Below are 12619 nucleotides of genomic sequence, written 5' to 3'. Positions count from 1 at the left end.
GTTAGAGTGGATTTTAAACATTTAAATCGCTGTTTGTCATAACCCGATGTTATGAGTTATTTTGGAATTTTAAGTTTGTAGAGGAGACATTTTTAAAACAATTTACAAACGTAAATGTGTCAGAACTTTACGAATGATTGAAAGTAACAATACTGAAAGAATCATTTTGTGAAAGTGATTGTTTGGACCATATGAATTACTGTACATTATACTATCATATAATATTTGAGGTAAACAACTTGAAGAGGTAAGAATATACCTTGTGATGAAGCAGTTGTGATTCGTGATATGAAAACATCATAGAAAAAAAGAGGTAGGGGCCATCTTCTTTATCCCAGCTTTGTTATGCTTTGTCATTTACAAATACAGTATTCAAATTACTTTGAGTTGAGTGACCATACCATACCATACCATACCATACCATACCATACCATACCATACCATAATGGGCACACAGAAGAGGCTTCCAGAAACAGCATTAATATGATCCCATTTTTCACTTCTATATATCTCTCCTCTTTAAAGTTGAGGCATAAAAACAGTTTTTTTTTTTAAATGCATCACTTCCTTTTTGTTGATTTCATGCAATACAGATGCATTATCTACCTGTATTCAATTACATTGTAGAGCTAACAACAGCAGAATATAACAGTAGCTTGAATGTAGTGTCTTTCTGTGTGTGTGTGTGTGTGTGTGTGTGTGTGTGTGTGTGTGTGTGTGTGTGTGTGTGTGTGTGTGTGTGTGTGTGTGTGTGTGATTGTGCATGTGCATGTGTATGTACAGTATCATCTCAAATGAAACCATTTGGATTAATTCAAATGGAGGGCCATTTTCTGATCTAAATATTTTCCCTGGACAACCATGTAAACAATGGATGATGTTTGCTATTATAGGACTGGAGAGGAAGGAAATTAAAGGCTCATGTTCTGTCAATTTATTCATGATTCAAATATTAGAATTTCAAATTTGTGTGGATATTGCTATTTTAAGCACAATGTTTGGCTCCATTGGGACTACAATGAATACATAATTATTTATTTTACTAAAAGCGCTCTTAAACATAGCTCTAAGTGACCAGGAACCAATAAATTTACTCCCTGCTGTTCTCAGTTAAGGTCAAACATACTCTGGATCTCTCACACCCATTTATTGACTTGTGATAATAGTGGATTTGAGGTCAGCACTATTTACTTTTGTCAATTAATGTAGCTTTACTGCAACCAAACACAAAATGAACAAGTGCAGTACATCACAAACCAATAATATCAAAATATACATTAGGGGCATTATTATAATTTCATGACTGCATTTATTGGAAACAATTATTCTGTTAGTTTATGATGCCTCAACACCTTTAAGAGTCCCAAGTCCTTTTAAAAGTACAAACAGACTACATGCGGGCGCGGTGCATGTACCACATTACGCGGAGTCCAGCTGTCCAGTGTTCTTATGACAGGATACAGCTGCTATTCTTCTTCAGTGGTGGTCTTTTCGTGACAGATGTCGTGCACTGTCTTCCTCTGCGCCTCCACACAGCAGGGCTCAACCGCTCTGTCGATTTCACCCGTTGCAGCAGCGCCCGGAACACACCGACCGCGTTTCCACCGGTGCGCGCGGATGCCTCCACGAAGTCGGCGTCCCACTGATCCTCCACGGTGGCCATGACGTCGGCCGCCGGCAGCACGCGACCCTCGACCTCGCTTAGGTCCGCCTTGCTGCCCACCACGACCATCGGCGCGCCTTTACCGCCCCGCAGCTGCAGAATCTCGTCGCGCAGCCGTTGCACCTCCGCCAGGGAGCCCGGGTCATCCACCGCGTACACGAGGGCGAACGCGTCACTGTGCCGGATGCACAGCTCCCGCATGGCCGGGAACGAGTAGCTGCCACTCGTGTCCAGGATCTCCAGGCGCACCTTACCACCGGACCCCGTCACCGCATACTCCAGCACGTGAAACTCATCCACGGTGCGCGTGTATTTGCGCTCGAAGCTGTCGTGGAGGAAACGGTGGATGAGCGCAGACTTTCCGACCCCTGCCGCCCCGAGGAACACCAGCCGGACCGTGTTCGTGCGCGCAGGTGGAGACATGATGGTGTGAGCCGGTGTGAACAGCTGTTCTCTCCAGCTGGATGTTGTTCCCCTTGAAAACGCAACAGGCCTTAAAGGCTGGCCACAGCTGGCCACATCTGGCCGGTACCACCCACCTATCTAAGTGACGCTGAAATGAATATGCCCTTAACAAGATGCAGTTCATTTAATAAAAACAAAAACCAAGCAAACATATAACAACTACTACTCACACCTTCCGATGAAACAACAACCTGTAAATTTAAGCAACAAATTTTATTGCCGGATATCAATCAGCAGACGGAACTCATGTCCACGGTGCCAGTAATCGGGGTAGAAACCACTCGTTGATTTTAATATTGCTTTGTTAGTGTATCTGTCGGAATAAATAACAGCCAGAAGCCTCACAGCCATAAACCTGCTGCTGTTGTCAAACATAAACATGCAGCCACGTGCAACAGGTATGAATCATGGAAGGTTTTCTCTTTTATAATCCCAAAACCAAGTCACGCAGCACCCGAGCACCTGGATGTGTTGTATAAAAGTTGGACATATATTTTGCTGTGTTTTGTAGATTTCACTGTCTATTAAGGAGAGAAAACAATGTCCTGCACGTGTTTCCTCACGTGGACATAAGTAGAAACTGACGATTTGTCATTGTTTGCATTCAGGTGTCTGTTTAGTGTGTTTGATAACTTATCACTTTCCTTGAAGGTTAATAATTTCTGTATATTATGAATGAGTAATGCCAACATTTAAAAGAACAATCAATAATATTTTGACATAAAATTATCCATCCACATGCGTCTCTTTTCCTTCAATTTGAACTTTTTTGACACGTAATTATGAACATTTTAAAAAGTCAATGGGAAATTCAGTTCACATTATCAACAATAGGTGGCAGCAAACAACAGGAATGGATGAGATTATTGATCAGGAACCACCTTTAACCAGCGTATTTTGCCAATAACGTTTAAGAGATCAAGTTGTAGACTGCTTGGATTTCATATAAGATGATAAACTGTCAAGGATCATGTTTCAAATTCCTTTAAATTGGTACTGTATATGCAGAGGTTTCATGATCTCAGAATAAATTCTTTCTTAAGTCTTTTTGTTTTTGACAACTTCTCCTTTCCTCTGCTGCGGTGCAATATTAGCAATTTCTAGTGGTGAAATCTGATTGCTGTGAGTTTTCTCATTGATACTGATGGTTTGTTTACACAGACTAGGTGTGAACATGTATGTATGATGAATTATTATTTCATATTGCCTCTTTATGCTAATCAGTGTATTGGAGGTTTAGGATTATTGATCAATGCCAGTCACATCTCAGAACATTGCTCTTCTTCGAGCTCCATCCTTGCCATTTTTGTTACCATGACAACAAGACCGGGTAACGGAGATAAAGGATGCGTGTTGATAAAAATACACATCTGAGCGATGACATTATGAATAACTATCTCTGCATGAGGACAGTGGAAGTGGAGTAGGTTGCTTCCCTCCTCTTCTACCCTGCTTCAAATTCCTTTTCTTGGCTCATGGAAGCCTCAGGAGACATGATACAGACCTCTCAGTCTGTGTCCTACACACTATAGTCCCTATCAAAGCATGACAATGATTTTTTTCATTCGGAACTCTAAATTAAGACTCTAAATAAAGCCTGACTCTAAATTAAGATTATGTTTGATTCAGGTTGGAAATAAAGGGGCCATGAAAGAACAAAGGGCGGCATCAAGGTGAAGCCAATGTGAAAGGAGTATCCTCAGCATTTTTGAGCATTTCAGCTTGTCTGCAAATGTCTTGTGCTTAATTGGCAACATCCAGACTTTCAGAATCTGAGGTAATGCCAGCATGTTGATGCACTTGCAAAGGGAATTGATGGTGATGATGTTGTAAATGTGCAGGCGCTGAACATTTGAGAAAGAAAGGCTGGTGCTGATTGACATGACAGAGGATCTGATAAGTGACTGCAATTCACTCTGAGACAACATGACTCAGCAAAATGGAGGTACAAAAGAGAAACCATTCATTAGTGTTTAAACAACGCACCCAGAACACGTGACTGTAGTCAAATGAAATGAACCAATCAGAAGGTCCATGAGATGGAAAAAAATCTTTATTTGGGAGTTCAAAATTTAAAAGGTAACACGCAAAAAAGAATTGACATGGAAGGCACAGGCAAGACCACTCGTCCTCAGTTGGAGATTTTATCGCAACAGAGTTCTTTCAGATTTGTGCAAGTTTACAGAATCCAAGTTGGACAAAGATGTTTTCTGCATTAGAATGCGTACACATGTGCTTGAATTCTTTATAAAACAACTGAAAAAATGCACTAATTTCAGGAAGTTGGGAGAACACACAGAGGTAAATCAAATCCATCAAGAGAGGAAAGCTGGAGAGTTGCAGCAATCATTAACACAAATTCGTACTAAAGTTCCCATGACTACAATTTTGGAGTACTGACAAAGAAAGCTTTATTTACAGCAGAAATGTGGAGCAGGGACAGCCTTTATCTAATGCATGTTGTGCTTTAAAGTTTGAAGGAGAGGAGTTAAACACAGCCGGGGTTCAATAGGAGCAGGTTTAGATATTGTGAGTACTGTAAGTTACTACACCAGTAGTGCCACAAATAAAAACAACAACACCCATGGTGCTTTGCTGCCATGATGTCCAGTTTACCTACTTCATTTCACACTAAACACACAAGCACACACGCTCACACGAACACACACACAATCCCTCACACAGCAGGAAAGTCCAACTGTGCTTTCTTAATATTCCCAGAGTGTGGCGCTCTCCAGGGAGTCAGCACTGGCCTTAAGACCTCCAGCATGGTCTCCTTTGAGGTACTTTCCCCCCAGTGCCCGTATGGCCACCTTGTTGAGGTCGCAGAACTGGAAGAGGAACTGGACAGGAGTGGAGTTGCTGCACACCACTGCTGTGTCGTCTCCAACACACCAGTACTTCCCCTGGGAGTCTGCAACAAGCACCAATCATATGATGCTTAGCACTCAAGCACACCAACAGGAAGAACAGAACGCACTTGACTTCATTTTAACAGGGACCATCGGCACCATTGATTTGTATTCGATTTTGTGTGTCTCAAGATGGCGAACCTTTAAGGGAATAGGCTCCATTGTGGAACTCCAGCTGGAAAACGTCATACGATGCTCGGTTGGAGTCCAGACTCGCCATTCCGGCCTTACGAGCTCCGATGAACCCGTGCTCTCCACGGAGGACGATGATTGGACGGTTGATGAGTTTCATCAGGAACTGCTCAGCCTCCGCTGTGCAGAAGGGATGAATGGGATAATGAAACATGCCCCCCTTGTTTCCCGAAGGAGTTATGTTTGATCGTCAAACACGAAGAGACAAAAATGATGCGATGCTCCTAATTCTGTGTTTACTCTCTTCTCTTTGAGGGTGGGTGAGTATTTCCTGGCACTCTGAGAGCATCATCTCACCTGCATTATCAACAGTAGCAGCCAGTTGACCATTCTTCTTAGCCACCACGTATTTCCCATTAGCTGCACGCACGCACACTCGACCATCACGCCATTCCAGTTCAAATAAGCCATTGCTTGACCTGCAACGAAAACGCCCCATTGAAGATATCAGCATTTCGGTTTTCAATGTGGCAGCGTCCAAGGATTACAAGTGTGTGCATGTGTGTGGTTACTTGGTGGAGGCAGTACACTGCAGTCCTCCACTGGCTGTCAGAGTCCAGTATTTTCCAGCAGCAGTTCTGAAGGCACACTTCCTGTCCTCGCGGCTCATCTCCATCTGGAAGACTTCTTGGTCCCCTTCCTCATCCTGATTGGCTGACAGGTCAATACCTGGAAAAGGTTAGAGAGACGGAGCACCGTGAACCTCTGCTTGTCCAGCTGTTGACGGAGTGATGTCACCAATATTCTCCAGGGAATTGCTGCTCCCACTGATGAACCAGGCCTCCACCAGACAAATCTCTCAAGGATCCTGATAAAGAGCCTGAGACCTTTGACCCCAGGCAGCAGGACAGAGGCATCCTCAAATGTTTCTGCTTTACTGGTATGACAGTGATAACAGTGGGACAGCTAGTTTGTATTAGATGTGTACATTTGTGGGTCTCTGTCATGTAATCAGACACACAATGCCATAATAATGATTTGTGCATTTCTTCAAAATAATCTTGCTGAAACTGGTGCAGGATAAGTGAAAACAGCGCACCAAGTAAGACCCTCCAGGCTAAAATGAAATCTTTAATTATCTAATAATTCTCTGACTTCCTCACTTTGAGTGACACAGTTCATGCTATGATAGATGGACTCATCAGACTTCTATATAGGGCAGGTTTGATAGAGCTCTGACGAACTAGATCCTTATAAAGGCCTGAAACTGGACTTGGATAAACTGGTGTGGATCAGGGTGAGACGGCTCTTCACTGGCTGACACAATGAACTGTTTCCCCTTCTAATACGGGTGAACAAAATGCCTGTGGGTTGTCCTCCAAAAATGATGTGCGTTATTGATTTATTTTGGCCATGTGCGAGTATGTGTGTGTGTGTCTGTGTGTTACATTAGGGTGAATTTTAAATAAAAGACCTTGTCACAAGTCACCAAGTTACTGACCTACAAAGGCCCAATTCAAACAAAGATTAGCTTACTTCTCCCACAATCCATCTCTCCTGGAATGTACACTCGGACACAGACCCCCCACACATGCACCCACACACACACACACACCCACACACACACACACACCCACACGCACACTCTCCCTCTCTCTGTTTTTCTGCATGCATTTGCTGTGTATTGACTACAGGGGTAACTATACTCTCAATAATGGGTTATGGTGGCAGCACAGAGTCACTGAGGTCATCCAGACAAAGAGGTTTCATGTGGCCAAAAAAAAATTCAGATTCAGCCTGAGTCATTCCTCCTCGCTCTCACTGTCCCCCTCCATTTTCTGCCTTTGTGTTCACACAAAAACACCCTGCCTATTTTCTGTCTATATTTTCACATCATTCTGTGTTAAAGAAAGATGCATAAGCGCAGGGTTCGACCGGACCAGAAGCCCCAATGCGGGGCTAGAATTACTGCAGAAAAATGTTAAGCTTGGCCAAAAAAAGGGAGGGGAGAGGAGTGAGGGCACGATAATGAAGAACACATGGTGAGGAAAATAAAGACTATAAGTCCAGCCTGCAAAGCGCATAAGCACATCAGGCAACAGCTGCATGTTAAACATGCCCAGCTATGCGGTGACTTCATGTGAAGAGTGAAACGGTCCCCGTGTGTCCGGGAGCCTCACCTTGTCTGGTGGAGACGTTTCTCTCGTTACCTGCAGTCAGCACGACCTGTGCGTGGCTGCGCTCCAGGCCAAACAGTTCATCCTTCCCCACCCGACTGCTTTTCCCAGACCTCAGCGTGCCGGTGGGTCCCACAGGCGCCAAGTAGCGGCCGTTGCAGTCGCGGAATGCCACTTTTCCGGAGAGGAACTCCAACATGAAGCTGGTGTCCTTGTCCGTCTTGGTGGCCAGGGTCCCGTCATTGCGCAGGAAGCGGTTATCAGAGGTTTCCAGGTGGTAACGCTGATCACGGTACACCAGGGTTATAAGAGAATCGACCCCCCAGGGAATGTCGCGGTTTACTGACACCTCCTGCCGCTCCCCTTGCGCGCTTAAGTGGGCGAAACGCTTGCGCGCAAAGCTGTAAAGGTTAACCTGCGGGTGCACGGCCAGGTGCACGCTCCATTTCTCTGCAGGCGAGACAGCCTGCGCGAAGCAGGTAATCCGGTCCTCGCTGCCACCGAGGTACCGGCCATGGGGCTCCGACTGCAGAGACCACCGCCCGTCTTCGTGCGCAGTGATAACGAAGCGGCAGTCCCGGCCACGCGTCTCGCTGTCCGCAGTCACGTTGCCGTCTTTGTCCGTGGCGAGGTAGCGGCCCAGGTGGGAGAGGAGGAACACGGCGTTGCCGTCCTCGGCGGTCTGCTCCAGGGTCCAGGTCTGTTTCTTTTTCAGGCTGCTGGCTGAGGCGTTGATCTTAAAGCCGAAAGTCTCCGCCGTCAGATACTTCCCCGCGCTGTTGATGAGCCCCAGAGGGATCTGCAGCAGGTCCCCGTCGGCGCCGTTTGCAGACATGATGGCTGTCGAAGGTGTCAGAAAAGAAAAGAGAGGCTGCGGAGGATTGGAGAGAGCGGACAGACAGGGAGTGCGTGTGGAGGTGTCTGAGGAGGGAGGCAGAGAGGGAGAGCTGCTCTGTGATGACTGATGATGATGAGCGTCCCCTGACTGCAGATCCAGCCCACCACGCTGGAGTTGCAGGGGGCGAAAAAACGGGGCTTTTCCCGCACCCAATAAGAGGATCCGTCAACTAAAACCAGCCTGCTGTCACAAATACAAACACAAAAATGCAAGAATAATCCAATCCAGGTCTAACAACTATTGTTTTTTCCACCCATACACCCACCCACCCACCCACACACACACACACCGCCTCTAATTGAAGTCTGCTCACCATCAGTTCCACATGGATTGACCCATTCATTCTCTGACAGAACACTGTTTGTCTTCAGGCCCTTCTGCGTGCTGAAGACCCTGATGTAAAGTTTGGTGACGAGCTAAAAGGTGAACATCTTTTCTCATGCGCATGACATTTAAGAATAATCTGACTATAATAGTGGACAGAACTCAACCTAATGTGACTAAATGGGAGGTGGGAGAAAGGCTAAAGTCGTTTGTGTCAGAAATGTAAACATCAGGGCTGCGGCGTTGAACAAAGCTGCATTTCTGGAATCAGACAAGGAAATGGTGTCAGTTTCCTTTGTCAGCGTCAGTTGTTTCCTGATCTTGTGGTTTCACCTGTGTGGACAAACTTACGCTTCCTCTCTGGGCCCATGGGGGAGTGGGTGTGTCTTCCTCTTTTCCTTTAATACAATCAAAGTTGGTGCCATTAATCTTCTGCTATACAGCAAACCTAAACCACCAGCACAATCGTGTGAATGTTAACTGTATTTGACTCTATACAATCAGACCTTGGACCAGTAGGTTCAGACCTCGACAGACCTGCAATTTGAGGAACTCCTGTCATAGTGAAAGGTTTAGAGCTCGAAGGGCATTTGCATACATGTCTTAGCTTTCGTGAAGGTGTTAACATTTATGCAAACCAGTTCATGTTTCTGTGTTGCGGAATTCACAAAACTGCTGCATGATAAAACAAATAGCGCATCTTAAAATAGGTGCTTGTCTAACTGTCATGTGTAGGGATCAAAACTGGGTTGGAGTAAGGAAAATCTGGATACCATTTGGAAAATCTGGAGTTGGACGGCACATGTGGCGGGTGGCGGATTTGGAAAAGTTCCGCCTGCTCCGATGCAGACAAGAGCGCCCCCTTCTGAGAACCTTTGAGAATGCATGTGTGTGTGTGTATCTGTGTGTGTTCTTTTTCTTGATTCTCTTGTTTCTCTTTGTTGTTTTTATCCTTTGTGAGGCACTTTGTGCTGCCCAGTGTATGAAAAGTGCCATATAAATAAAGATTGAATTAAATTGAATCCATCCATCCATCCAAGCAGAAGTCAGTCATTCAAAATTTTCTGTCACAACTAACATTGTTACAATACAGATTAAATAGGCAAACATGTTTTACAGTTTTCTGATTAATCTGAGCCATAGTTTTTTGTATTTATTAATAACGTTTAATATATGCACATTTCAATCTATCTTAACACTTTTTAAAAACAGCAATGTACGTGCAGTATAGTATGACGCCCACTAGGTGGGAGAGATGCTGCATGTGAACGAGCATTTTTCCCCCACACAAAATAAGCTAAATAACATGGGCAGAACTTAGGTGCATGACACATTACTTCAAAATTTTTTAGTACATTTAACACCTTCAGAATCAACCAGTACATCAAACCAGTTGGTGTATTGAAATTGATGAGCTTTATTAAAGTTAGAGAAGGAAAAAAATGACTTTTTAGAATAATTTCTTAAATATATTGAACTGACTCTTCCAAGTAAATTGCCCAAGTCACTGTTCTTGAGATCTCAAGGGATTTGTTTGTCCAGCAATGCAAAAATATCCTTGTGATGCCTGACTGTGTGGGTCTCCACCACCTGTGTAAACACTTGGATTGAGAACATGATACAGTACCAACAGGTCAGTTTTCTCGACAGACTCTCAGGCAATAGTGAACATGGAAAGAAACAAAGAAAACAGAAGCAGAGAAAATGGTCTGAAAGAAATGTACTTGTATCATTAATATTTTATCTCTTTGCATACTGTGTTCTGTGTCTTTTCAGCAATTGCATACTGCATAAGAGAAAGAAAATATTAACTTTCTGTGAAAGTGTCTCATGGGGAATTCAACCCCAATATAATCTGCCGAAATTTTAGACTTTAAATCGAAAACAGACTTACTAAAAACTCGTTATGCACACTTTTTCTCAAGGCAGATATTCGAATAACATGTCATGCACGTAGACGCAGGATAATAGAGTTGCTTTGAGATGAAGAGTTGAGATAAAAATTGAGAAACTTTCTCCCAGAGATTCTCCCTGAATGCACCTTTTTGCAGAAAGGCATGACAGTATTTGCATCTTTATGAACAATGAAGCAGAAATGAAAATGAAATAAAAATAATTACATAATAATAATAATAACATCTATTTTTTGCAGGTAGTACTATGATTGCGTGGGACTAATTGATCCTGTTAATACCCTTTGACCAATGGTCTACGGAAAGAAATGAGTCAGGGGTTGGCCGCAACGTGGTTTGGGGTTTTAGCTTCGTCAAGCTAATCACAGCTAAGTGTGTATGCGGCTTAAGATTTCAACACAAAGTTTGTCGTTTTCTTACACCGTATTACAACACATAGTATTTAATTTGTCTCGCTACCTCAAATTGAATTTGACAGAATTGAAATAATTTATCGTATTTTGCGGCACTTTTACTCCCATTTCCGTGGAAACCGTCCTAGTTTATTTGTTGGTCTCTTGATTTGAAGGTGTCTTCCGCAGATTCCGGTGTAGCTCGAGCTTTATTAGCTAGTTCCACAGATCACAACAGCTGCCTGGTTGCTCAGACGACTCTATCTGCAACACTGAAGCCAAAACAATCATCTTCAACATTTTACCTTGTCTTTTACCAGCTATGACCGCCATTGTCCGTCAGCAGCGGATCATGCGGAAAATCCACAGTGTTGGAGACAACAAACTGGAGTTGTAGCAAAGCTAACATCTTAGTAGCTCATGTTTTTACTATTAGCAAGAGGTTGGGCAACCTGAAGTGCGCGTTTGGCGTGGGAACAGAAGATGAGAGGTTTACACACTGTAAAAGCCAAGTTTTCCAACTTAACGTAACGTTTGTTCTCCAGCAATGTCCGTCTCGACTGCCAAGCTGTCCCTGGAGGTGAGTGATGTTCAGACGGATGAGGACTGCGACGAGCTGGTAGGTCCCGATCCATGTTCCCTTTTAGACCACAGCTGCTGACTTTGTCCTCGGTTCTGTCTTTAAACAACACATTTATCTTCTGTCGGTGCAAAAAGGCGGCTGTTTATGATGACAGTGACCATCAATCTCTGATAAATTACCGTTTTATTTGGTTGGAATCAGACCACAAAAATAATATATATTTTAAAAAATCACCCATAATAAACAGGAAAAGCTAAAATTCCGTTTAAAGAATAACTTTCTGTACTGTGTTGTTACTAAAACATGATTAATTGAATGCTTCATCAAGCATTGACATTGTTGTTGTTTTTTTAGAAAAATCTTTTTAATTGTAGTCATGCTGACAACTATTTTGTCGACTATATAGGTGGACGATGGATTCTGTTTCTCAGCTGATGTTTCAGATAAGGTAAAAAAAATCAAAATAAAATTACATGTTATTTTTTTTAATACAGCAATGTTTTAACTCTTCATTATATTATTAATACTCTCCATTATTGTCATATTAAGATCAGAGACCAGAGAACTAAATGGAAACGTTCTTCTGGCAAGCCGCCTCCTCCTAGTAAGACCTACTCCACTGCTCTTTGGTGGTTTTTCTAGGAAACTCTCACATCACAAGTTGGTTTACATTTAATTTGAACCTCTGCAGGATCTCCATACTGCTCTAGTCTGAATAGGAAACCTAGAAGAGTTGCAGTGGCAGCCTGGAGACTACCAAGGTCTTCTCTGGGGGACTCCAGAGGGGCCACACCTGGAGAGAGCAGCCTGACTCGCCTCACATTCCCCAGCAACGGCCACAGTAAGACACACACACACACACACACACACACACACACACACACACACACAGCAGATATCAGTATCTGCTCTCAGGAGGATGGAGTTCAGGTGAAGAGAGCAAAGTGAGAAATCCAGACTAATTTTGTTCTTATCAAAACTGCTTTGTGTGAGGAGAAGTACATCATTGCTTTAACATAAAAAGCCATTAACTGAAAGCAAACAAAAAATACAAACTCCCCCAATGGCCACCTCTGTGAAAGTGGCTCTCGTGACTGACGTGTGACTAGTTTTTTGTATACAACACGAATACTTGTCTATGTTTGCCTGTATTATCATCT

General features: G+C 43.5%; 2 protein-coding genes and 1 long non-coding RNA gene across 3 annotated transcripts; 1 reads left to right on the top strand and 2 right to left on the bottom strand.

Annotated features, from left to right (window-relative positions):
• Positions 1–890: 890 nt before the first annotated feature.
• Positions 891–2865, bottom strand: LOC101080218 (GTP-binding protein Rhes). The gene has a single exon (XM_029850562.1). The coding sequence runs from the start codon at positions 2084–2086 to the stop codon at positions 1448–1450; it is 639 nt and encodes a 212-aa protein (XP_029706422.1). The 5' UTR covers positions 2087–2865; the 3' UTR covers positions 891–1447.
• A 1294-nt stretch (positions 2866–4159) lies between these two features.
• Positions 4160–8441, bottom strand: LOC101061207 (fascin-like). The gene is made up of 5 exons (XM_003972306.3): positions 7353–8441; positions 5745–5901; positions 5530–5651; positions 5182–5352; positions 4160–5042 (listed from the first exon to the last, which is right to left on the bottom strand). Exons 1-5 carry the CDS (start codon positions 8182–8184, stop codon positions 4837–4839), a joined length of 1488 nt encoding a protein of 495 aa, XP_003972355.1. The 5' UTR covers positions 8185–8441; the 3' UTR covers positions 4160–4836.
• LOC115253233 (uncharacterized) lies at positions 8315–9512 on the top strand. The gene is made up of 3 exons (XR_003891515.1): positions 8315–8475; positions 8619–8670; positions 9307–9512. It is a non-coding gene; the product is annotated as an uncharacterized lncRNA (long non-coding RNA).
• Positions 9513–12619: the final 3107 nt, after the last annotated feature.

Source organism: Takifugu rubripes, chromosome 17 (genome assembly GCF_901000725.2).
Source record: "Takifugu rubripes chromosome 17, fTakRub1.2, whole genome shotgun sequence".
NCBI lineage: Eukaryota > Metazoa > Chordata > Actinopteri > Tetraodontiformes > Tetraodontidae > Takifugu > Takifugu rubripes.
This window is presented reverse-complemented; position numbering and strand designations above follow the sequence as displayed.

Excerpts from the sequence above, each read along its gene's own strand:
- LOC101080218 (XM_029850562.1), bottom strand. The coding sequence starts at position 2,086 with ATGTCTCCACCTGCGCGCACGAACACGGTCCGGCTGGTGTTCCTCGGG.
- LOC101061207 (XM_003972306.3), bottom strand. The coding sequence starts at position 8,184 with ATGTCTGCAAACGGCGCCGACGGGGACCTGCTGCAGATCCCTCTGGGG. Across the intron at positions 5,902-7,352 it reads AAACGTCTCCACCAGACAAG|GTATTGACCTGTCAGCCAAT; the intron begins GTGAGGCTCCCG and ends AACCTTTTCCAG. Across the intron at positions 5,353-5,529 it reads TGCTACTGTTGATAATGCAG|CGGAGGCTGAGCAGTTCCTG; the intron begins GTGAGATGATGC and ends CCTTCTGCACAG.